At 40.3% G+C, this 26,694-nt stretch overlaps 1 protein-coding gene across 1 annotated transcript; it reads right to left on the bottom strand.

The window, feature by feature from the left end:
- Positions 1 to 993: 993 nt before the first annotated feature.
- BMP15 (bone morphogenetic protein 15) lies at positions 994 to 6,211 on the bottom strand. Its single transcript, XM_002930506.3, has 2 exons — positions 5,866 to 6,211; positions 994 to 1,900 (listed from the first exon to the last, which is right to left on the bottom strand). Exons 1-2 carry the CDS (start codon positions 6,188 to 6,190, stop codon positions 1,044 to 1,046), a joined length of 1,182 nt encoding a protein of 393 aa, XP_002930552.1. The 5' UTR covers positions 6,191 to 6,211; the 3' UTR covers positions 994 to 1,043.
- Positions 6,212 to 26,694: the final 20,483 nt, after the last annotated feature.

The following is a 26,694-nucleotide window of genomic DNA, read 5'->3' as shown; positions in this document are numbered from 1 at the left end:
AGTTGGCCTCAGGCCTCAGAACATCTCACCCTTCCCCCACAGCCCTTCAAGCTTCCTGGCTGCAGCCTTCTACTCCTCCACCCCCAACCAGGCCAACTCCTAGCTTCTGAGCCACCAGGGAGTTTTCTTTGTGATAATTAACAAGGATTTAAATGTTACATAAAACAATACCCTATGAAATCCATTGTTCCCTAGAAAGTTTAAAATGACTCCCCCATACATAATCCTAATCAGCAATGACAGCTCTTCCTCTCTTCACCATAGATGCAGGCGGTTTGGGAGTGATTATCCTCAACTCCATATTCAAGTTTCCTATCAGCCTTATTAAAGGCTGTTCTCATTACCCCAGAGAAGGGATCCCAGGTCTTTTCCCCAGGTTCAGAGGCAGAGAGAAAAATCCTTGATATCTTAGACTCCTTCTGTTTCCCTTCAAAGATTTTAGTGGAGATTACCTAAACATTTTTTAATCCATCTGAGAAAAGTTAATTTTAGATTCAGAGGGCAATACAAGTACAGGAGCAGGCAGTCTTTCTGATTAGGTACCAGTTTCGAGGATACAGGAGGCAACATAGAGAAGTAAAAATCTCAAGTGGCTTTCTTAATCCAAGGTCTTCTAGAAAGCCTCAAAAGATGGATACCAGGAAGATTTCACCTTTCTGGGACTTGGTAGGACAATTCCAAAAGTTCTACCATCATGGACTGGTGACTTTTGACAAGGTCACAATAAAAAAAAAAAGAAAGAAAAAGAAAAAGAAAACAAAAAAAGGACAAGCAAGCTGGGTATCTCCAAAAGAACTTCTTTAAGGGCTCTGGCTAGTGGTCAAGATGTACTAATGTTTGGTATCAGAACTGTTTGTATAAAGTGAGGACCCTCATACATGGGGAGAAGAGACTTAAGTAACACTTAAGGCAAGAAACAGAACCCACAGAATGGGTAGAAGATCACAGGTAGAATACTTGCAGCTTTAACACTGATATTTGTTTTGTTATGTTAAACTCTTTTCCAATTTCTCAGAACACCTGAGCTAGCTTTACCTTTGCTATCACCTGCATGTGCAGGACTGGGCAATCATATCCTCATACTCCTTGTACAAGATACTCCCATTTGCCTCAACCAAAAGGATGCTAATGGGAACATACTTATAAGGAACACAGGAGGGCTGAGGGACACTCTGGTCCACCAGCTCATTGACAAGGTTCTGGATGATGGCGTGATTGGGGGAATTGAGACCATAGTGTAGTACCCGGGGGCAGGCTCCTTTACAGTAGTTTGGGGTATATACGTGGGGAGCAATAATCCAGTGATCCCAGCCCAGCTGGTGGAAGCTGACCTGGAAAGGGTGGAGGGAACACTGGTTACTTTTAGGCCCATCATGTTCCCTGGAGAGGCCAGGGACCCCAGATGTGATACTGCCTGCTTCCCGGGCCCTCCGCAAGAGAAGAGAAGAATCCCCTGCCATCAACTCCTCCAGGCTTCTGGGGTGAAGTTTGGCCTTCTGAACACTTTTATGAGTGTCATTGAAATAGAGTAACAAAAAGGCAGTGTCCAAGGATGAAGTGCCATGCCACTGAAGTCCAAGAATCTCACTACCTTTTTGCTGCTGGCACATGAAGCGGAGTTGTAGAACCCTGCATCCTTTGGGATTCCAGAGCCTTTGCTGAACATGTTGTGTGATATCCATCTCTGTCCAAGCTTTAGACAGCAAGGAAGGCTTTGAGGAACCTCTTCCTGAAGGAAAGTGATTGGTTTGGCTTTTCTGGACACGGGGTTCCATGTGGCAGGAGAGATGGAAATGAGCTAGGTGGAGTTGATGGCGGTAAACCACAATGGCTCTGACTAGTTGGTATGCTACTTGGTTTGGTCTCAGAGGAAAATCCAGGGTCTTTATATGCCAGGGGCCTGCATAAGAGGAGACAAGAGCAGAGGATTAGCTTCTTACCTGCTAGCCCGAATCTCCCTCACAAATCTGCTCAGTACAAACTAACAGCTGTAAGCAGCCCTAAAAATAAAGCAAGATCATGATAATCACTATCATTTGTTGAGCATTTACTATTAGATGTTTTAAAGCATTAGCTCTTTAATCTGCAATAGCCTTATGAGATAATAATTATCACCATTTTGCTGACAAGGAAATTGAGGCTCAGAGGAGCTATGCCAGAGGACATATAGCCAGGGTATAATAGAATCAAGATTGAGCCTAAGTAGGTTTCCCTTAAAAAGAAATTGTGTTCCATTTTTAGATCACTCACAGCACTAGGATGAGAAAAAAAAAACCTCAAATATGGAATTATTTTGTGTGTATGGAAGAGGATCAATCTTCATTAGACTATTAAAGGTGCTCAATTAAGAGAATTGTTGAGACATGTATGAATTAAGAATGAGTCCTCCTGGGGCGCCTGGGTGGCACAGTGGTTAAGCATCTGCCTTCGGCTCAGTGCGTGATCCCGGCGTTGTGGGATTGAGCCCCACATCAGGCTCTTCCGCTATGAGCCTGCTTCTTCCTCTCCCACTCCCCCTGCTTGTGTTCCCTCTCTCGCTGGCTGTCTCTATCTCTGTCAAATAAATAAATAAAATCTTTAAAAAAAAAAAAGAATGAGTCCTCCTGTCATATCATTATACAGATGCAACTTTGAGGTAACAGTCCAATATTGGGGACTATCTATGGCCTGCCATCACTTCAAATCTGGGGCCAAGATGCCACGAAATAATTTTATTTTCCCCTAGTGGGGGCAGCTGTTTTGCCATTTTTACCGTCTACGTTAAGAACTGCTTATTGAGCATCTGTTCCTTCTTAAACCATTTCCCCCTTAACCTTCAGTCTCTCCCTTGTTCATTCCTTACTGGAAATGATTCCTTATGTACTGCATTCATACCACCATTCCCCTAAATACCATTTTCAACAAGGCTTTGGCCAGATTTTGTTTGCTAAGAATTCTACTAGAAGCTGAAAGCGTCTTGGTGATTGTTTTAATCCAGACTGTAATGCTGACACCCAGTGGCCAAAGGGTTGGAAGGCCGGGCCTGCAGTGCTCTGAATTTCTGCACCCCCTCCCGGAAAAGGTCAAGAGCAAAGATTACAAAAACCAGGCTTGCAGGAAAATGCCTCCTTTTATCTTCAAACATCTTATCGCTAAACATTTGCGTGCTAATTTACATATTATTTACCTAACCTTCCTCCTTCACTGAATCCACAGCTTGGATTTCAGTAGGCCTGGACTGGTCAATGTAGAAGTGCTTTAATGTCTTGAAGCATCAGGATATTTTTTTCATAGTTCACATTCAACTTACGCTCAATACACCCTGAAGTTTGGGGCACTGGACATCATTCACACAAAGCCCAAGCCAGACTTGTGTTTGCTTTCTCAAGTTATTCTACACTCCCATCCTATAATCATCTTTCTAAGAGTCCCACCCATACACCTGCCCCACCCTGCCTGAGAAGAAGCCCAACCCAACCTCTAGCAGGCTGTCTGGTGAGGAACTGCCCTTTCCTTTCAGACCTTGACATCACATATTTCCTGAAGCAGGGTGGAGTGGCTTAGGATCAGAGCCAGGAAGGGTCTGCTCAGAATTTTTCAGGGAAATGGCTGACTCACACATCCTGTGTGATTGAACCTGGCATAGCTCTCCAGGCAAGTGCAATTCAGCTGGGTCATCTCCTAATGGAGAGATCTGTCCCTGTGCTCTTGTTATCCATTTCTGGATCCTTTCCAGAGTCCCTAGATGCCAGTATGTCTCACAGTCAGACCAAGATAGTGGCCTAATTCTAGGCACCCTCCTGTCTAGCCCCATATCATCTGTACAAAGTTGATTTGCACAGCTTTCTGCTACACTCAGAATGAAATCCAGATTTCTTATAATGGCCTATAAGTCCCTGCCTCTCATCAGCCTCATTCCCTGCCACTCTCCACAATGCTCAATACGTTCTGGCCATACTGATCTTCCTTCTGATCTTCAAGTCAGACAAGCTTGTTTCCACCCTCCAGGCCTTTGTACACATGGTTCCCTCTGCCTCAATCAGGCTTCTCTCTACTCTTCTCATACTTAGTTTCTTATCTTACAGGTCTCAGCTCAAATGTCACCTCTTCAAAGATGCATTCCCTGACAATCCCCTGTAAAGGGAGGATTTGTTATTCTCTATCAAAACCTATTTCATTCTTTGATAGGACTTACCACAATTTGCAGTTATCTGTGTTTATTTATCTGTCTCATCCATGAAAACCATGCCTGTCTTGATCATATCGATATGCCAGCACCTAAAACAGTGCCTAGCCCTCAGTAGGTGTTAAATATTTGTTGAGTGAATCTCCACCCACCCTGAGCTATTTTCCCCTTCCTCAATCAGAATGCATGTCTGCCTCTACGCATAGTGTCCTTACTCCTTCCTCAAGGTCCAGCCAGCTCAAATATTAGCTCATCAATGAAGTCTTTCATAGTCTCCCTGCTTCCCTTTGCTGTCTTTAAGCAGTGTCCTATTTCTTCTTTCATGTCCTGGGAGACCAACTGCTTATCCTTGTCAAAACATTGGTCATGCTCTAACACCATTATGTGATTACTTATCTATCCATTCTACTTTCATGGGAGTTCCTAGAGGTCAGGGAGACAGTTACTTGCCACTTCAGACCCAACCCAAACACAGTGCCTGGTGCTTAATTAAAATCTGTTGAGTCAGCACAGCAGGATGATTAAAAGCACAAGCTCCGGAGCCCAAAAACCTGGGTTTGACACCCAGCTCTACCAATTACTGTGTTACATTGAGTAAGTTACTCTGAGCCTCAGTTTCTTCATCTATAAAATGATTATGTTAATAGTACCTACCTCATATGCTAGTGGTGAAGATTAAGGAAGATAACGTTTGTGAAGTATTTTGCCCAATGCCTGGCACGTGGTAAACTCACAGTAAAGGTTAGCTAGGAGAATATTTGTTATTTCATTTAAAGGGGGGCATGTAAACTATCAAAGGCCCAAAATTAATCTCACTGGGTTCCCAAGATTTCCTTGAAATTGATGGCTTTTGGCATTCTCTAGAAAGCCCTGCACTTCAGAAGCCCACTGGTGTCATGGAACAATATGAAGATACTTTTAAAATCAAGCATGGTGGGAACAAAGAAAATTCCAAAATACCTTTAGTACCAAAAACCCAAACAGCAACGTGGACTTAATAGAAAAACTTCTTGGTATACAAGGATATCAATGTACTATATCTAAACACTTGAGAAGTTATGGAGATTTCAGAATCAGGGAGACTTAAACTCAAATCCTATCTCTGTCACCTACTGTCTATGTGAACTTTGCAAGTTATTGGACTTCTGTGCTTTAGTTTTCTTATTTTAAAAAATTAGGCTAATTGTTCCATGACAGCTAATGGTAATAGTTGTCCTTAAGGATTATACATGATAGCAGATGTTCACCTAACCAGGTATATAGACCTTCCGATATTAATTTGTTTCTGTCCATTCTTGTAAATTCCCCCAACTCAGTATCCTGTGCTCTTTTCCTTGTAAGAATACAACCACGTCTGAAGAGCCCCCCTCCACAAGAATGCATAGAAGTATTTCTCAATTATAGTTTTCAGTGACATAACAAGCAATAAGACTTTTTTTGAAAGACAGGAGCTGACACATCATTCAGTTTTCCTGAGGTCTGGGGGAGATTCCTCAGGTAGGCCCCAAGGAAATCTGTTCTTAAATTGGGACCCTAAAGGAAAGCAGGCTTGGAGCCAGCTTCTTCCAACCTTTGAAATCCAAGCCTGAGAAGACAACTCACCCACTAAGCAATAAAGCCACTCACATATCACCTTTCTCTACACTCTTTCCTCCCCCCCATTTCTCTTCCCTCCAGGACAGTATGGTATGATAACTCACCTCTGAGAGGCCTTGCTACGTTGGCCAAAGGTCTCACCAGCCTCACCATGGTGGCCCCAATGGTGCGGTTCTCCCTAGGGTGCCCATGTGCATCAGCTGAACGCTGGTACAACTCCAGCATGTACCGCAAAGGATGCCCTAGGACCTGGGACTTCCTCTGCTGCTTGCCAGGAGCTTCTTCTAGCAGCTCCCGAATCAGGGGCAAGGAAGGGGCATCAGCCATGAGGGCATTAGAGGACTGCCCTACCTTTGCCATTTGGACCTTGTGTTCCATAAAAAGCACCAGTCCCCAAAGAAGAATTCTAAGGATGCTGAGGAGGACCATCTCGAAAGGTGTGGTGTTCAGCAACACACTCCAGCCCAAGCCCAAAGGATGTCACTCTGAGCCTTTCCTTTCACATAGGTTACTGCATCTGGCTCCACAACCACAAAAGATGGGGCAAGAAAAAATGAAAGGCAAGCAGGCAGACCCTATGTCGATTCCTCTAGGTGAATCTTCTGGACCAAAGGAGGTCTTCTAATTTGTCCTCTTCACATCAAAACAAACAGAAACAACAGGTGGGGCAACACAGCATATCCTTCCTGCTCTTCAAGGCTAGGAACATAATGGCACTTACTTGGACGCTGAGGTAACCTCAAAGGAGAAGTCCATTCCAGGACCTGCTCCCTTACCTTATCCACTAGGATGAAAAAAAGCAGCCCTTGCTTGCTGTGCTCCACAGCTTTAAAGGTAGTTTCTTAATTAATCCTTAAAGGGCCAGAGATCTCTTGCTCGCATCCCACTTCCATGTAGCACTTCCTCTAATGCAGCGTTTCCCAAAATGTGACCTGCTATTGACTTGCAATGAAACCATCTGGGGTGATTGTTAAGAATGAAGACTCCTGGATCCAAACTAAAACATGGACCCTCTGGAGGTGAGGTCCAGAAATCTGAATCTTAACAAATGATCCAAGAAGTTTCCATGAACTCTAAGATGTGGAAACTACTGTGAGTGTGACTACTGGAAGATGCCTTAACAGTGGTTCTCAATCTTGGCTATATATTGGAATCATCTGGGGAGCTTTAATTATTATGGATGCCTGGGAACCATCCTCAGAGATTCTGATGTAGTGGGTCTGGGCTGTTACTAGGGCATCAGGATTTTTTTTAACTTCTGCAGGTGATTTTAATGTGCAGTCAAGTTTGACAGCTCTGACTTAGAATTTCTGGTTTATCATAGAAGGTGTTGAGATCCTGAGTGGGCTTCATCAGAGAAGTCTGGAGACAGTGAAAGGTGAATCTGTGGAAGTTGGCTGGGAGCTCATCTCAATTGACTGGTTAATGGAAGGCAGTAGGCTGGACCAGTTAGTTAAGGCTGCCCCAGACCAGGATTCTACACAACACACACACACACACACACACACACACACACACACACACACACACACAAGGTAGATGTAGTCCTGGCCATCTTCAAGTAGCAGCAGTTCACTGGGGCTCTAAGGAGAAGGTAAGGCAGAAGGTCAAACATAGCTCTAGGAGATGATGAGGCAGACATGATTTGTGGGAGGCCTTTACTTCATACCAAGAATAGCTGTGGACAGACACCACTATTATGTAACCAGCGTGGACTTTGTAATCACACAGACCTGTGTTTGAATTGTGATTCTGCCTCTTCTCAGCTATAATTTAACCTCTCCAATGCAAATCTTTCATTTCCCCGAGCCTCAGTCTCCTTACCTGTAAAATGAGGAATAACATATTTTATCTCCCAAGTTGTTGTGAGGATACAAGGAAATAAGCTATGTTAATTACACAAAACCTAATTAGACACATGACATATTGTTACATGCTTGACATTATTTGTTCCCTTCTTTTGTTTTTACTAACATGGCCTTAGTCCCGGCATGTATAAGGCATAGGATAACGGGTCCTCTGGGCCTGGACTCAAACCCCAACTCAACAACCCATTAGCTGAGTGACCTTAAGCAAGGTTTCTGCCAGTCTGAGTTTCTTCATCTGTACTGCTGGCTCCTTCAAAGAATTACTGTTGTTGTGTATTGTATTGTATACATTTGTATTGTATGCAATAATATACAAGTAAAAGATATAAACAGATGTCATAGTAGGCAAAATCTGAACAGCCAAACATATGAAAATACGTAATAGAAATCAGAAAAAAATGCAATTTAAAACAACATAAGATATGATTTCACACCCTCTGGATTGGCAGCATATTAAAAGCCTGACACTATTAAGTTCAGGTGAGGGTATAGAACACAGGTAATTCTCTTACACTATTGGTGGGAATGTGATTTGGTAAAATCGTTTTAGAGAGTAATTTAGCATTATCTCTAGTGAGGTTGAAGATGTATAACTCAGCAATACTATTGCTAGAGCAGTAGGTTTTAGACATTTTTTGTCTGTGACTCACAGGAATACATTTTACATTGCAACCCAATACAAATATAAACGCACAAACTCACACACCTCATATATACCCGAAGTAAACATTTTCTGAAACAAGACTTATCCTTACAATGTACTGGGAGGGGTAATATATCATGATGGGTAAGAACATGGCTCTGGAACCAGTATCCTAAGTTTAAATTCCAGCGCTTATTAGCTTGACCTTGAGAAAGTTACTCAACTCTGGGTCTCAGTTTCCTCAAGTGTAAAATGGAAACCACAGCCACTACTTTACTTCAATTTTCTAATTCATAACATGAGATTAATCAAAAGACTTGCCTAATGAGATTTTTTTGAGGATTAAATGAGTTAATACAGGTAAGGCACTTAAAACAGTGCCTGGCACAAAGTATTAGACAAAGGCTAATTATTGTTACATTTGATGCAAGTTGTGCTTTCCAGAAAGCTGGGTTCACCCTGATGGGCTAGTTTTGGCTTTATGAGCAATGGAGAGGCAGTCAAAAAGGTTCTCTCTCCTCCATGTCCACACCACTCCTCCTTTCTCTTATCCCCTTCTCTGACTCCCCAACATTCTATTTGGCCCTTGACCTCTGTCTGTTACCACTTTAAACTTCCTATCTTTCTATCCAACATAACTAAATAAAACAAGTTGTCAGGACAACTAGCAAAGGTCCATATAAGGGTTTTGGGCATAGTTTTCTTTGATGTTTCAATGGTATTACATTGGAATTACATCTGTCAAGAACATTTTTCTGGCATCTCTTAGTAGTGAAATATTGATACAGGGCCAAAAGGAATAAAAAGAGACAACATATTACACTGAAAATAACATGATTTGGGTTTGAATTGCTGGTTTTGCCATTTTTTGTCCATTGCTTAACCTCTCTAAATCTCAGCTTTCTTAACGATAAATTGGAGATATTCTTTACCTTCTAGGATTGTAGTGAGATTTAAATGAGATAATCTAACACATAGATAATCCTAAATAAATGGTAAATTTTTTCATAATAGCCTATGATTTTGAAGTATATGTAAAGTGTACCTGACGAAAGGAAATGTCTGCTCAGCATCCTTCTAAAATTCAGCTGAAATTGTATTCCATTTCTCTATCCACCAGGGCTTCAGGAGATTCGCCTGATTGAACAGGTCAGCTTTCCTATTCTCAGAAAAAGATTCAATTTCTTATTTCCGAAAAAGATCCAAAATCAACTTTATTCTTATCACCAGAATTGAAAGAACTTGACAAGATTATTTCTTGGAAATGCCCCCCTGGTGGGCCCAAATGTATGCTAGTGCCCCAAACCCCCAGAAGAGGGCACCAACTGTCTTTCTAGCATTATGGTTGGGGGGCGGGGTGGGATGAAAGGGGGGGTTATAGGTGATTGGAATAGGACTTCTAAAGGGTATTTACCAGCCCTTCTTGCTTTAGCAGGAAGCCAGTATGTGAAAACACTACTTTTTATACATCAGACAGTTTAGGAAGTGATTATTAACATGACAAAAGAAGTTCTTGACTTAACAGTAATGTGCTGACATACTGGTAAAATGCATGAAATTTACAAAAAAATAGATTTTTATCCAATTTTGGAGCATGTCTATTGTATAAGGTGCACATGTATAATGGACTCCTTCTTTTGCATGATTATAATTCACGTTTTCTTGTAATTGTATTCATTCAACAAATATCTAATAGGCTTCTATGCAGTTGGGTCAGGTGTTAAGGGTGCAGGCCTATAGCCAGACTGCCTGGGTTCAAATTCAAGCCCTAACACTTAATTAGCTTGATAATTTTGGGCAATTGACTTAATCTCTCTGTGCCTCCGTTTCCACATTTGATAATAAGGATAGTAATAGCACTACTTTAGAGAACTGCAATGAGGATTAAGGGACTTAATGCATGTAATAAGCATACTATGTTCGAGACACTATACGAGACCCTGAGAGTACAGAAATGAATAAAACAAGCCCTCTATCCTTAGCAGTCTCAGGTACTATGCTAGGCACTGAGATTGGTTGGGGGATACCAAGATAAAACAGATAGTTTCTATCTCAAGAATATAACAACCTTGATAGGGACATAAAAGATAGGAAACATTTCCTGTAACCATGACATTTCCTCTGATTACTATTCTGAGTCCTTGAAAACTGGACCTTTTTTCTAGATATTTAAAAAAAATCATTTTCCATGAAACAGGGAACATGATGTATTTTATACAAATATTTATTAATTTGGCACTAGACTATAACCTTTTACATGTTATGTCTCATTTTATCTTCATATTAGCTCTATGAGTTAAGTATTATCATTTCCAATTACAGGTAAAGAAATTGAAGATCAGAAAAGGAAACTTGCCCAAGGTTAAACAGCCCTCAGATGGTGGAATCTACTATGACTTGGACCCAAGTCTGGCTGACCTCAGAGCCCCTCTCTGTATCTTGTAAGTTTGCTATTTAAGCTGCCAATGAGTATTTAGCCCCTTAAGAAGACTTAATTCCCCTATAAGGTAATCCTACAGATATTACTGAATGTGATGCCAAAATATAAGCTCTCTGAAGTCAAGGATCATGCCTTTCTTTTTCATTATTATAGGTGCTCAATCAATATTTGTAGAACAAATGGTTGTAATAGGAGCCTATCATTCTGGCAGAAATCTAGGCTGATGGGCAGACTCTGTTTGGGTGTTGTAATGTGTCCTCAGAGAAGGTTATTCTGAGTTTTGAGGTAGAAGCAAGTCTGAAATAACAACTTCCCCCTGTGCTTTCATTTTTTTTTGAAAAAAATATCATTATTACCTCTGTTAAGAAGTCCTTGTGACTCTCTCCATTCCTAAAGATGCCAGAAGCCCCAGGAAAAGAAAGGACCTGCTTTCCCATGCATGGGTACCAAGAGTCACTGCTCACACCCCTTGCAAATGGGAATTGCACCACCCTCACTATCCTGAAGACCAGGGAAGTTCTAACTCAACTGTAATTCAGACCCATACTCAAATGTAGCCAAATCAGCCTTGTGTCATGGACCCTGCACTAAAACAAACTCATCAAACCTCAAAAGTGTACCAAGCATTGTTTTGAGCATATGATTCCAGAACCCAGTGTAACAAGGAAAACATGTGCAAAAGTCCTGAGCGTGCAGAAGACCTGTTTCGCCAGAACACAAAGAAAGAATGAGGGAAAGAATTTCAGGTAAGGATAGTATGATAGGTGGGAGCCAGAGCATTCATGGCCTTGTAAGGACTGCTGCTAGTTTTTCAGCATCTTTCTGACATTTAAAACAATAATGCACAAATCAGAAAAAGATAACTGTTTCTGGATGGACACAGCTCTATGGTTTAGCAAGCAGAGCATGGGAGGGATTTCAGCTCCCTTGACAAGGCACTTTATGTAGTATACTAACTGCACAGCTATTTGAGACTGCCCTATTTGTAAGGTTTTTGGCCTTCTCTGTGCTTTAACCACACTGACTTTCTGGTTATTTTTCAGTTTTTCCAACAAACCACACTATTTTTGCCTCAAGGCCTTTATATGTACTGTCTCCTTTGCTCAGAATGCTTTCTCCTCTCTCATTCCCTGGGGTACTCCTACTCAACCTTCATACCTGAGTCCAAAAATCACTTCCTTGAGGAAGCTTTCCCTGAGTCCCTAGATTAGATCTAGAGAGCATATAAAGAAGATTTGTAATGAGAATGATTTGAATTTGGTCCTGAGTTATAAGTAGGATTTTTGTAGGTGGAGAAAAGATATGCCATTCCAGGATCAGTTAAGAATTTTTCAAATATTGCCATGAAAATTGTAGGAATGATGGATTGAAGGCACCTTGAAAGATTCCTTAAAGCAGGACCTGAGGAACAGTGTCCTCCCTACCACAGGATACAGAGGAAAGGTTGGGAAGTAGTTATAAGGAACAAATTCAGATACAAGTCACACCTACTGATTCTATACTGGATCCTTTGTGAATGTGTTATTTCATTAATTACAACTTCCTGTTTTATAGACAAAGAAACTGAAGTTCAGAGCAGTTAAATGAATTAAACTGGATTTCATACTATAATGAAAGGCGAATTTGCACTCAGATCACCAGACTCCAGGTCCAGGGCTTTTATCATACCTTTGAGGAGTCTACTTATCATCTACAATGCTCTCAAGGCTTGGCTTCCCACTCTGGGTCTCCAGAACTTGGTTTTTAGTGTAGGGATAGAGAAGCTTCTATCTAAATGGTCTCTACAAGAGCTCCCAATTGTGTTCCTGGGATCCTTGGCCTGCAGGGAATGTCCAAGAGAGAATCTCTGGGGCAGGAATCTGAAATATAACCTTATAAACATTAGCATAAGGTGTACAGAATTTTAACTCTTATCATTGGTTATAGACCATATCACTCCTAGACAACCAGAATAGCATGTTGCCTTTTAGCCAAGTACACAAGTGAGAGCTAAGCAAGAGCTAAGCATAATATACTCTGAACATCCATTTGGCCTCAGAAACAGCATTAGCTGGTGTAGCCTTTGGAGTTTTCAGTCATTTATGGACACAGCACTATGTCACCAGTAAACCATTGACCATTCTGTGGCTTCCCTCCCTCTGGTCCTAGTAATCACTTGTACTTTCAAACTGTGATACAGCAATTGTAGAAAATGCTGTACTTTCAAACTGTGATACAGCAATTATAGAAAATGCTGCTATAAACATTGAGGTGCATGTATCCTTTTGAATTAGTATTTTTGTATTCTTTGGGTAAATACCTAGTAGCGCAATTACTGGATCATAGGGTAGTTCTATTTTTAACTTTTTGAGGAAACCCCATACTGTTTTCCAGGGTGGCTATACCACTTTGCACTCTCACCCACTGTGTAAGAGGGTTCCCCTTTCTCCGCATCCTTGCCGACTCCTGTTGTTTCCTGTGTTGTTAATTTTAGCCATTCTGACCAGGGTGAGGTGATATCTCATTGTAGTTTTGATTTATATTTCTCTGATGATGAATGATGTTGAGCATATTTTCATGTGTCTATTGGCCATCTGTATAACTTCTTTGGGAAAATGTTTATTCATATCTGCCCATTTTTTAATTGGATTATTTGTTTTTTGGGTGTTGAGTTTGTTAAGTTCTTTATAGATTTTGGATACTAACCCTTTATCAGATATGTCATTTACAAATAGCTTCTCCCATTCTGTAGGTTGCCTTTTAGTTTTGTTGATTGTTTCTTTTGCCGTGCAGAGGCTTTTTATTTTGATGTACTCCCAATAGTTTCTTTTTGCTTTTGTTTCCTTTGCCTCAGGAAACATATCTAGAAAAATGTTGCTATGACCAATGTCAAAGAAGTTACTGTCTCTGTTCTCTTCTAGGATTTTTATGGTTTCATGTTTCACATTTAGGACTTTCACACATTTTGAATTTATTTTTGTGTATGGTGTAAGAAAGTGGTCCAGTTTTATTCCTTTACATGTTGCTGTCCAGTTTCACCAAAACCATTTGTTGAAGAGACTGTCTTTTATTCATTGGATATTCTTTCCTTCTTTGTCTATAATACCTAAATTATGGAAACGGCCTAGTGTCCATCAACTGATGAGTGAACAAAGAAGATGTGATACACACACACACACACACACACACTGGAATATTACTCAGCCACAAAAAAGAATGAAATCTTGCCACTTGCAACAACATGGGTGGAGCTAGAGAGTATTATGCTAAGTGAAATAATTCAGAGAAAGATAAATACCATATGATTTCACTCACGTGCAATTTAAAAAACAAAATATATGAACAAGGGGGAAAAGAGAGAGAGAGAGGAAAAGAAAGAAACAGACTCTTAGGTATAAAGAACAAAATGATAGTTACCAGAGTTGGGGGGATGAGTGAAATACGTGATGGGAATTAAGGAGTGTGCTTGTGATAAGCACCAGGTGTTGTATGGAAGTGTTGGATCATTATATTGTACAGCTGAAACTAATATTACACTGTATGTTAACTAACGGAAATTGAAATAAAAACTTTAAAAAAATTGATACTAAAACAAATAACTAGTTAACTGCCTTCTCACATTAGAGATAGGAAGACTATTTTTCCCCTGAAAGTCCTACTGTTTTCTATTGGATGTCAGCTTCCCAGGGGTTGGGCATAGGTGAACATCAATGGATCCTGAGCCAGAACAACTTAGTACATGGAAGACATTCTAGATATTTGGGACAGAAAAGTAGGAGATTAAGAGTAGCTTCTTCAAACACTCAGCAGTTATTCTCCAGCTCTGCAGGTCTATGAGTCAAAAGCCAGTGTAGAATTTGATGTTTAAAAGGAAAAAATTAATTAGCAAAGAAGAAGTCAAACTTTCACTCTTCACAGACGACATGATACTCTACATAGAAAACCCAAAAGACTCCACCCAAAAATTGCTAGAACTGTTACAGGAATTTAGCAAAGTGGCAGTATATAAAACGAATGCATAGAAGTCAGTTGCATTTCTATACACTAAGAGTGAGGTGGAAGAAAGAGAAATCAAGGAATTTATGCCATTTACAATTACACCAAAAACCATAAGATACCTAGGAATAAACCTAACCAAAGAGGTAAAGGATCTATACTCTGAAAACTATAGAATACTTATAAAAGAAATTGAGGAAGACACAAAGAAATGGAAAAACATTCCATGCTCATGTATTGGAAGAAAAAATATTGTTAAAATGTCTATGCTACCTGAAGCAATCTACACATCCAATGCAATCCCTATCAAAATGCCATCAACATTTTTCACAGAGCTGCAAAAAACAATCCTAAAATTTGTATGGAACCATAAAAGACCCCAAATAGCCAAAGGAATGTTGAAAAAGAAAAACCAAAGCTAGTGGCATCACAATTCCAGATTCCAAGCTGTTTTGCAAAGTGGTAATCAAGACAGTATGGTACTGGCACAAAAACAGGCACATAGATCAATGCAACCCAGAAATGAACCCTCAACTCTGTGGTCAACTAATCTTCAACAAAGCAGGAAAGAATATCCAATGGAAAAAAGACAGTCTCTTCAACAAATGGTGCTGGGAAAATTGGACAGCCACATGCAGAAGAATGAAGATGGAACACTTTCTTATACCATACGCAAAAATAGAATAAAAATGGCTGAAAGACCTAAATGTGAGACAGGAATCCATCAAAATCCTAGAAAAGAACACAGGCAGCAACCTGTTTGACCTCAGCCACAGCAACTACTTGCTAGACATGTCTCCAAAGGCAAGAGAAACAAGAGCAAAAATGAACTATTGGAGCTTCATCAACATAAAAAGCTTTTGCACAGCAAAGGAAACAGTTGACAAAACTAAAAGGCAACCTACAGAATGGGGAAAAGATATTTGCAAATGTCTTATCAGATAAAGGGCTGGAATCCAGAATCTATAAAGAACTTCTCAAACTCAACACCCAAAAACTGAAAAATCCAGTCAAGAAATGGGCAGAAGACATGAACAGACACTTCTCCAAAGAAGACATACAAATGGGCAACAGACACGTGAAAAAATGCTCAACATCACTTGGCATCAGATGAATGGATAAAGAAGATGTGAATATATATATATATATATATATATATATAATGGAATATTACTCAGCCATCGAAAATAATGAAATCTTGACATTTGCAATAGCATGGATGGAACTAGGGGGTATTATAGTAAGCAAAAAAAAATCAGAGAGGGACAAATATGATTTCACTCATATGTGGAATTTAAGAAACAAAACAGGGCTCCTGGGTGACTCGGTTGGTTGTCTGACTTCAGCTCAGGTAAAAACAGAGAGGAAGACAAACTTTAAGAGACTCTTAACTATGAGAAACAAACTAAGGGTTGCTGGAGGGGAAGTGGGTGGAGGAAAGGGATAATTGAGTGATGGGCATTAAGGAGGGCACTTGATGTAATGAGCACTGGGTGTTACATGCAACTGATGAATCACTAAATTCTACCTCTAAAACTAATGAAAAAAATTAAAATCTCTATTTTATGAAAAAAAAAAACAATAGTACTTGGACCTAAGCCAAGCCCTTGAGACCAACAGTGTGATGTATGAGGGAATATTTTTGGAATGGTCACTTTCTCTCTCCTAACAAATCCTTGACACTGTTCTGTTGTGTAAGGGCTAGAAATGCTTTTGTCTTACTTTTCACTTCTGATATCTGGAGGAAAATGCACAAGTTGATGTTTTTCCTTCATTGTCCATAACAAGTGTTTGCTTCCCCTACTACTGTGGCAAGATTTCTAAGAAAGACCAGTGCATAAGCCCTCATGGACCTGGGAGCCAGAACCTGGGACACAGCCACCGTGGGTCATAAAGCTTAATAGTATAGATTTCTTGTCTCAGTTTTTCTACCTTAGGCCCTGAGTTTTACAGCTTCACTTGGACCATGAGGAGAATCCAATTCCATCTCACACTGAAACTAAAAGTTGAAGAAGTAAGTAGACTTGTGAAAGACTGGATTAGCTCCAGATAAATTGGTTGCATAAACTTGATGACAATTTAAAACTTTGGCCAAATCTCTAAGCAGACCTCAAATCTTCTGGATTCTCAGGAAAATCCAGTGAACATTTTTATGGTGCTTTTCTTTTTGTCTTTTCTCAGGTTAAAGAAAAGCTTACGGAAATCGCAAGGAGAGGCCTTGGGACAAAAAAGAATAAGAGTGTAATAGTCAGCGCCAACTTGAGAAATAATTGTAAAACTGTTTGGGAAGTTTGTTGAGAACTTCACTGAGTTTTAAAGACAGTTCTCAATCTTTTTGTGTCCACTCATCAGACCCTGAAGAAGGACCCCAAACTCAGAAAGTCTTTCCTCTTTAATAGAGAAATGAATGCTCTTTGAGAAAACCTTGTATTCATTTACTCATTCATATATTCACTGAATAAATATACATTAACTGTCTCCTATGTGTCGGATTTCAATGTAGAGCACACCGAAGAGAAGAGTGATGAGTGTTCCTGTCTTTGTGGAACTTATAGTCAACAGGGGAGACAGTCATTATGTAGACAACCTCAAAAATGAATAAATATTTAAAATTGTAATGTAATTCTATGATGGAAAATTATGTCCCACACTGGGAGCACAATCCAACAGGAGATAAATGTAGGTTGGAAGACCCAACTTAGTCAGATGTGTCCAGGAAGGTACACCCAAGAAAGTGACATTTACGTTGAGACATAAAAATTGAGTAGGAGTTTACCAGGTAAAGATTTGGGAAAAGAACATCCCAGGAAGATAATATATCTATATAAAGACTGAGGCAAAAAAAAAAAAAAGACCTGGGTATCCCCAAGGTTGAAAGAAGGCAAGTTTGGCATAAACAGAGAACATAAGATGAGGTTGGAGAATTCAGCAGGGGTCAACCCATGCAATGGCCATTAAGATTATATCAATGATTTTGTATTTGGGATAGGAAGGTCTCAAGAATAATTGAATTCTGGTATGTTCCAATGGTGGTCCTCGTTACTGAGTTGTAGAATACTGCAAGAAGACTAAGTTTGGAGAGGAGGAGAGATAATGAGTTTGATTTTGGATAGTACAACTTTAAATGCATGTCAAGTAGGTGATGTATATATTATTTTGAAGTTCAGAAGAGAAATCTAGAAATACAGAGCTAGAGTTGTTGTCATATACATGATTATTGTAGTTGTGGGGATGTTTGAGTTCATCTGGAGGAGAAAATACAGAGTGAGAAAATGAGAGGGCTTAGGTTAAAACTTAGATGAGTCCAATATTTTAAGACTGAGTAGAGGTAAGAGAGCCAAAGAGGCAGGAGGAGAACCAGGAGAATGCTGAGCCCAGGAGCTAAAGAAAGATGATGTTCCAAGAAGGAAATAAAGAACTGTATAGAATTATGCACAGAAATAAAGAATATAAGAATCATCAAGTGACCCTCGCATTTAGCATCAAGGTCATTGATAACCTTGGTGAGCGTTGTGTTAGGTGAAGAAATGGTAGGATGAATCTGTTTATATTGAGTTTGAGAGTGAATAGGAGGTGAGACAATGGAGAAAGTGAGACTAGAGAATCCTTTCAGAATTGTGGTTGTAAAGGAGAGAAAACAGTTTAAGTGGCAGCTAGAGGAATATGTGGGATCCAGGAAATTTTTAAATGGAAGAAACTTATGACTGCTGATGGGAAAGTATCATGTACCAATTTCATTTTTCAGGATTCAAGGACCAGCAATTAGTCAAGGCCAGGCCATAGTCAACAGGGCCAATAAAAGCTGATTCCCTTGGGGTGTCCTGATCAGACCCAAATACACCCCTCTCAAATGCTTTTAAATAAGCTATACTTTAGTTTCTCTGATGGCCACTAAAGGAAGAGAGGATTTTATGTAACATATATGGGCTAAGGCCCTGTTTTTCACTTGGATGTTATCTTGAAGCTGTGATTAGTTTTGCTCAACATTGCTCATACTCTGAGTAACTTTTCTAAAACACACATCTGGTCATGTCACTGTCCTGGTTAACATATTTCAACTATTCTCTAGGACCTTAAGATAAAGTCCCAGATTCCTCAGAATGACAAGCAAGATCTTTTCTTTTTTTTTTTCACATGAGTATAATTGACACAGGATGTTATATTTGTTTCAGGTGTACAACATAGTGATTCAACAAGCTCCTACATTATGCTATGCTCACCACAATTATAGCTATCATCTGTTACCATACAATGCTATTACAATATCCTTGACTAGATTCCCTATACTGTGCCTTTCATTCCTATGACTCATTCATTCCATAACTGGGAGAAGCGAGGGCTTTTCAGATTTGACCTTGTATAACTATTTTTCAAGTCTCATCTATATTCACATGCACATTTGTATCCTATACTCCATTTAAACCAAACTTCTGGTCCAGGAGTTAAGATAGCGGAGGAGTAGGGGACCCCTTTTTCAGCCGGTCCCCTGAGTCGAGTTGGATAGGTACCAGACCAGCCTGAACATCCACAGAATCAGCCTGAGATGCAGGAAGATACATCTGGATCTCTACAAATGAACATCTCCAGTGCTGAGTATTGAGGTACCAAGTGGGGAGCTGTGAAACCATGCACAGATATCAGAAGATAAATGGAAGGGGGAGGGAGCCGCTGCATTCGGGCACTAGGAAGCAGTAGCCACCTGCACGGGGGAGTGGGCAGGCTCGCGAACCGGCACCCAGGAGAGAGCAGACTGAGACCGTGAGCCAGGGAACGCACGTGACCAGACTGAAATGGAGCTCTGGTGCACTCACTGGAACCAGACTGAGACCAGGATTTCTGGGAGCACACGGCGGGTGGCTGGCAGCTGGAGGTGTTAGAAACACAAAGGACAGAGATGCGCTGGCCCTGGAAGTGAGGGCTGGGACGCTGGGTGTGGGGCGCACATCCCGGGACGCTGCAGGATTGAGCAGCACCAAAAGAAACAGAGTTAAAGTGGTCAGAACATCAGTGGAGAATGGTCCGCGATTCCTCTGTTCTGAGACAGAGGCCGAGATTCGGGCACTGCTGCTCTGACTCTCACAAGAGGCACAGCAAACCGCCAGGGAAAGCCACCAGAGAACAAAAGCCTGGAAATACCGGCTCACAGTGTGCCTATCCCCATCCCCCCTCACAGGGGACACGGAGACTCTACCCAACAGGGTTGCCTGAGTATCAGCATGGCAGGCCACTCCCCAGAAGGCAGGCTGAAAAATCAAGAAGACCACATCCCTAAGATCCTTATAAAACAAGGGTGCACGGCCTGGGTACCGGTCAATAATTTGGGCTCTGGACAACCACACAACCCTTCCTCATCAGAATGACAAGGAGAAATTCCCCCCAGCAAAGAAAAGGCAATGAGTCTGTGGCCACTGCCACAGAACTAATGGATATGGATTTAACCAAATTATCAGAAATGGAATTCAGAGTAAAAATGGTCAAGATGTGTAGACTTGAAAAAAAGATTAATGAAAATTTTAATGAGAATATAGAATCTCTAAGGGTGGAAATGAGAGCGAATTGGGCAGAAAGTAAAAATTCTATGAGCCAAATGCAGTCAAAACTAGAGGCTCTGACGACCAGGGTGAATGAGGCAGAAGAACATATCAGCGAATTGGAGGATGGGTTAGTAGAAGAAAAAGCTAAAATAGAATCTGTACTCAAAAAAATCCACGCTCAGGAATGTAGGTTACGGGAGATTACTGACTCAATGAAACGATCCAATGTCAGAATCATCAGCATCCCTGAAGGGGTGGAGAAAAACAGAGGTCTAGAAAAGATATTTGAACAACTTGTGGCTGAAAATGTCCCTAATTTAGCAAGGGAAACAAACATTCGTGTCCAAGAGGCAGAGAGGACCCCTCTCAAGCTCAACCATGACAAACCTACATCACGTCACGTCATATTGCAATTCGCAAATGTTAGATCCAAGGATACAGTATTGAAAGTGGCCAGGGCAAAAAATTTCTCATGTACCAAGGCAAAGGTATCAGAATTACGTCAGACCTGTCTACACAGACCTGGAATGAGAGAAAGGGGTTGGGGGGCATTTTTAAAGCTCTTTCAGAGAAAAACATGCAGCCAAGGATCCTTTATCCAGCAAGGCTGTCATTCAGAATTGATGGAGAAATAAAGACCTTCCAGAATTGCCAGTCATTGACCAATTTTGTAACCACGAAAGCAGCCCTACAGGAGATATTAAGGGGGGTTCTATAAAAGGAAAAAGGCCCCAAGAGTGATACAGAACATAAAGTCACAATCTATAGAAACAAAGACTTTACTGGCAACATGGCATCATTAAAATCATATCTCCCAGTAATCAGTCTCAATGTAAATGGCCTAAATGCCCCCCATAAAACACCACAGGGTTGCAGATGGAATAAAAAGACATGACCCATCCATTTGCTGTCTACAAGACACTCATTTTGAACCTAAAGATACATTCAGACTGAAAGTAAAGGGATGGAATACCATCTTTCACACCAGTGGTCCTCAAAAGAAAGCTGGGGTAGCAATTCTCATATCAGACAGATTGGATTTTAAACTAAAGAATATAGTTAGAGACACAGAAGGGCACTATATTATTCTTAAAGGATGTTTCCAACAAGTGGATATGACAATTATAAACATATATATGCCCCCATCAGGGGAACAGTAAGATACACAAGCCAACTCTTAACCACAATACAGAGACATATAGATAAAAATACACTAATAGTAGGAGACCTCAACACTCCACTATCAGCAATAGACAGATCACCTAAGCAAGAAATCAGCAAAGAAACAAGAGCTTTGAATGCCATACTAGATCAGTTGGACCTCATAGATATATATAGAACACTACACCCAGAACCAAAGAATACTCATTCTGTTCTAATGCCCATGGAACATTCTCAATAATAGACCATGTTCTGGGTCACAAAACAGGTCTCAACCAATACCAAAAGACTAAAATTATTCCCTGCATATTCTCAGACCACAACGCTTTGAAATTGGAACTCAAACACAAGGAAAATTTGGAAGAAACTGAAACACTTGGAGACTAAGAACCATCCTGCTCAGGAATGATTCGATAAACCAGGAAATCAAAAATCAAATTTAACAATTTATGGAGACCAATGATAATGAAAATACAATGGTCCAAAACCTATGGGATACAGCAAAGACAGTCCTAAGGGGGAAATACATAGCCATCCAAGCCTCACTCAAAAGAATAGAAAAATCTAAAATGCACTTTTTATATTCTCACCTCAAGAAGGTGGAACAGCAACAGAGGGACAGGCCTAATCCACGCATGAGGAAGCAGTTGACCAAGATTAGAGCAGAAATCAATGAATTACAAACCAGGAATACAGTAGAGCAGATCAACAGAACTAGAAGCTGGTTCTTTGAGAGAATCAATAAAATTGACAGACCGCTGGCAAGACTTATCCAAGAGAATAGAGAAAGGACCCAAATTTATAAAATTATGAATGAAAAGGGAGAGGTCACAACGAACACCAATGAAATTGGAAGGATTATTAGAAACTTTTATCAACAGCTATATGCCAATAAATTAAGCAATCTGGAAGAGATGGAGGCCTTCCTGGAAACCTATAAACTACCAAGACTGAAACAGGAAGAAATTGATTTTTTAAACAGGCCAATTAATTATGAAGAGATTGAGTCAGGGATAAACAACCTTCCAAAAAACAAAACTCCAGGCCCGGACGGTTTTCCTAGGGTATTCTACCAAACATTCAAAGAAGAAATAATACTTATTCTCCTAAAGCTATTTCAAAAAATAGAAACAGAAGGAAAGCTACAAAACTCATTCTATGAGGTCAATATTACCTTGATCCCCAAACCAGGCAAAGACCCCATCCAAAAGGAGAATTACAGACCGATTTCCCTAATGAATATGGACGCCAAAATCCTCAACAAGATCTTGGCTGATAGAATCCAACAGTACATTAAAAGGATTATCCATCATGACGAAGTGGGATTCATCCCTGGGATGCAAGCGTGGCTCAACATTTGTAAATCGATCAGCGTGATACATTATATCAACACGAAAAGACTCAGGAACCATAGGATTCTCTCAATAGATGCAGAGAAAGCCTTTGAAAAATGCAGCATCCTTTCCCAATTAAAATCCTTCAGAGTGTAGGGATAGACATTCCTCAATCTCATATAAACCATCTATGAAAATCCTACAGCAAATATCATTCTCAATGGGGAAAGCTGGTAGTCTTTCCCTTAAGATCAGGAACATGACAAGGATGCCCACTCTCGCCATTATTTTTCAACATAGTACTAGAAGTCCTTGCAACAGCATTCAGACAACAGAAAGGAATAAAAGATATCCAAATCAGCAATGAAGAAGTCAAAATATCTCTCTTTGCAGATGACACGATACTCTATATGGAAAACCCAAAAGAATCCACTCCCAAACTATTAGAAGTTATAGAGCAATTCAGTAATGTGGCGGGATACAAAATCAATGTTCAGAAATCAGTTGCATTTCTATACACGAATAATGATACTGACGAAGGGGAAATTAGGGAATCCATCCCATTTACAATAGCACCAAAAGCCATATGTTACGTTGGAATTAACTTAGCCGGAGACTTAAAGGATCTATATTCTAGAAACTATAAACCACTCTTGAAAGACATTGAGAAAGACACAAAAAGATGGAAAGATATTCCGTGCTCATGGGTTGGAAGAATTAACATAGTTAAAATGTTCATGCTAAGCAGAGCAATCTACACTTTCAATGCTATCCCGATCAAAATACCGATGAGATTTTTCAAAGAACTGGAACAAATAGTCCTTAAATTTGTATGGAACCACAAAAGGCCCCGAATCGCCAAGGAACTGTTGTAAAGGAAAAACAAAGCTGGTGGCATCACAATGCCTGATATCGAGCTGTGCTACAAAGCTGTGATCACAAAGACAGGATGGTACTGGCACAAAAACAGATACATAGACCAATGGAACAGATTAGAGAACCCAGAAATGGACCCTCGGCTCTTTGGGCAACTAATCTTTGATAAAGCAGGAAAAAAAAACCAGTGGAAAAAAGGCAGTCTCTTCAGTAAATGGTGCTGGAAAAATTGGACAGCTACATGCAAAAGAATGAAACTTGACCACTCTCTCACACCATACACAAAGATAAACTCCAACTGGATTAAAGACCTCGATGTGTGATAGGAATCCATCAAAATCCTAGAGGAGAACATAGGCAGCAACCTCTACGACATCGGCCAAAGCAACCTTTTTCATGACACATCTCCAAAGGCAAGAGAAACAAAAGATAAAATGAACTCGTGGGACATCATCAAGATTAAAAGCTTCTGCACAGCCAAGGAAACAGTGAAAAAAACTAAAAGGCAGCCCACAGAATGGGAGAATATATTTGCAAATGATGCTACAGATAAAAGCCTGGTATTCAAGATCTACAAAGAACTCAAACTCAATTCACGAGAAATAAATAAACAAATCATAAAATGGGCAGAAGATATGAGCAGACACTTTTCCAATGATGACATACAAATGGGTAACAGACACATGAAAAAATGTTCAACATCATTAGCCATCAGGGCAATTCAAATCAAAACCACACTAAGATACCACCTTACGCCAGTTAGAATGCCAAAAATTGAGAAGACAAGAAACAACAATTGCTGGAGAGGATGTGGAGAAACGGGATCCCTCCTACATTGTTGGTGGGAATGCAAGTTGGTACAGCCACTCTGGAAAACAGTGTGGAGGTCCCTTAAAATATTAAAAATGGAGCTACCCTCTGACCCAGCCATTGCACTACTGGGTATTTACCCCAAAGATACAGACGTAGTGAAGAGAAGGGCCATATGCACCCCAATGTTCATAGCAGCATTGCCCACAATAGCTAAATCGTGGAAGGAACTGAGATGCCCTTCAACAGATGACTGGATTAAGTTGTGGTCCATATATACAATGGAATATTACTCAGCTATCAGAAAGAACGAGTTCTAAACATTTGCTGCAACATGGACGGCACTGAAGGAGATAATGCTAAGTGAAATATGTCAAGGAGAGCAAGACAATTATCATATGATTTCTCTCATCTATGGAACATAAGAACTAGGAAGATCGGTAGGGGAAGAAAGGGATAAAGAAAGGGGGGGTTATCAGAAGAGGGAATGAAGCAAGAGACTATGGACTCTGAGAAACAAACTGAGGGCTTCAGAGGGGAGGGGGTGGGGAATGGGATAGACTGGTGATGGGTAGTAAGGAGGGCATGTATAGCGTTGTGCACTGGGTGTTATACGCAACCAATGAATCATTGAACTTTACATCAAATACCAGGGATGTACTGTATGGTGACTAACATAATATAATAAAAAAATTTTTAAAAAAACCCAACTACTAACAGTTCTTTGAACCAGCTGAGCTCTCCCTTAACCCCCTTTGCTTTTTCTCATGCTCTTCACCTAACCTAGCTAGAATGCTTTCAGATGAGGACCTCAAAAAAAAAAAAGTTAGATAAATGAATAAGTGTATGGATGAATGAATGCATGTATGTTTTTACTTCAGTTTCATTGGCCATTTTTAAGAGGGGCTACATGGCTGTACATGTTAATGAGTGGCGGTATTTATCTGGGGTTGTTTGAGGATACTTATGTGATGAGATTTTAGGAAATCCTTGAGATCCTCATTACATTAAACTATCACTCCTGTTAGCCTATCACTGGACCTTATCACATTAGAGTTTTATTTCCCTGAAGAAATGCTAGGTGTTACTGGAAGTCCCTGAAGGAGGGAGGAGTGTTAAAAAGGAAAGAGGGGACCAAACAGAGAAATTGGAAGTGGGAGATATCTGTTGGGAAATAGCTAACAGTACCACTTTGCCCAGAAGTGATGTTGTGATGGCACTGAGGCAGAAACAAGCCAATCTGAAATATAACCAAGTGCAAGGAAAAAGTTACTTACAACCTAAAACATACTTGGGGCAATTTTAATAATCTTGTTGAACTAAAAGGCATATCAAAATCATTTATACTATCCATCCCAGATGCCTAAGGTAAAGAACTCAGTGTAATGCAGCAGGGATTCAGGTCATTTCCAGAGATAGATCATTTCCAATAGAGCCTTTGGGTTTGAGAAAGAGGATGTAGGTAGGCTAGGATCCCCTAGCAGAGCCAAGTCCATGAAAAAAATAGCCCCCCAAATTCCAGGATTTTCATAGTCCCTGTGGAGGAATAGGAAAGACCTTGCTTACAGATATCACAAACGTGGTGAATAGGTCAAGATGCCTCCTCTGGCCACTTTAGGCCTATCCATAGGAAGATCAAGCCCTCTCAGTCTGCTGGGCTTTTCTGGGATGGCTAGGATTGGTGTTTCTGGGAGTCCAATATCTCAGTTCAAAAGATTTCTACTCTTCTACAAGGGCGTGGACTACAACAGAAAGTAGGAAGTAAGAAAATCAAACTCCATTGTACTTTCCCTTTATATTATGCCTTCTTTCAACTACCAAACATAACTTTCTTCCATTGGTCAATTTCATTAGTCTTTTGAAGAAACAGGAAATTGGAGAACTGGATAGGAGACAAAGCTTGGGAAAACATAGGGGCAATGAGCAATATGGACCTGGTTAAATGTCCCATAGAAGTCGTCAAAGTGTAGTAGAAGGAGCACAATCCTTAGACTCACTTTGTTCAAACTCCACATTTGCTAGTTATTAGGTATGTGACCTCGGAAAAGTCCCTCATTGAGCCTCAATCTCCCCACCTATAAAATGAAGTTAGTAGTGCCAACTTCACCTATATGAGGATTGAATGCCCAGAACTCAGGAGGTAGTCAATTGATGCTAATTAATTTTCCCCCTATTTGTGGGAAACACCTGAGTGGTTGGTGAATCTTGTTTTGAGAGACAAGGATTTTGAAATCCCAAGGTCTGAGTTGAGCAGAAAGAGCTTAGCTAAGTTCTCAGATCTAATAGAGGGGG

Source organism: Ailuropoda melanoleuca, chromosome X (genome assembly GCF_002007445.2).
Source record: "Ailuropoda melanoleuca isolate Jingjing chromosome X, ASM200744v2, whole genome shotgun sequence".
Classification (NCBI taxonomy): domain Eukaryota; kingdom Metazoa; phylum Chordata; class Mammalia; order Carnivora; family Ursidae; genus Ailuropoda; species Ailuropoda melanoleuca.
The sequence above is the reverse complement of the archived record's forward strand: the minus strand, read 5'-3'. Positions and strand labels throughout refer to the sequence as shown.

Bases quoted from the DNA above. Each gene is read 5' to 3' on its own strand.
- BMP15 (XM_002930506.3), bottom strand. From the start codon at position 6,190: ATGGTCCTCCTCAGCATCCTTAGAATTCTTCTTTGGGGACTGGTGCTT. The intron at 1,901-5,865 runs GTGAGTTATCAT...CCTCTTATGCAG, and splicing joins CGTAGCAAGGCCTCTCAGAG to GCCCCTGGCATATAAAGACC.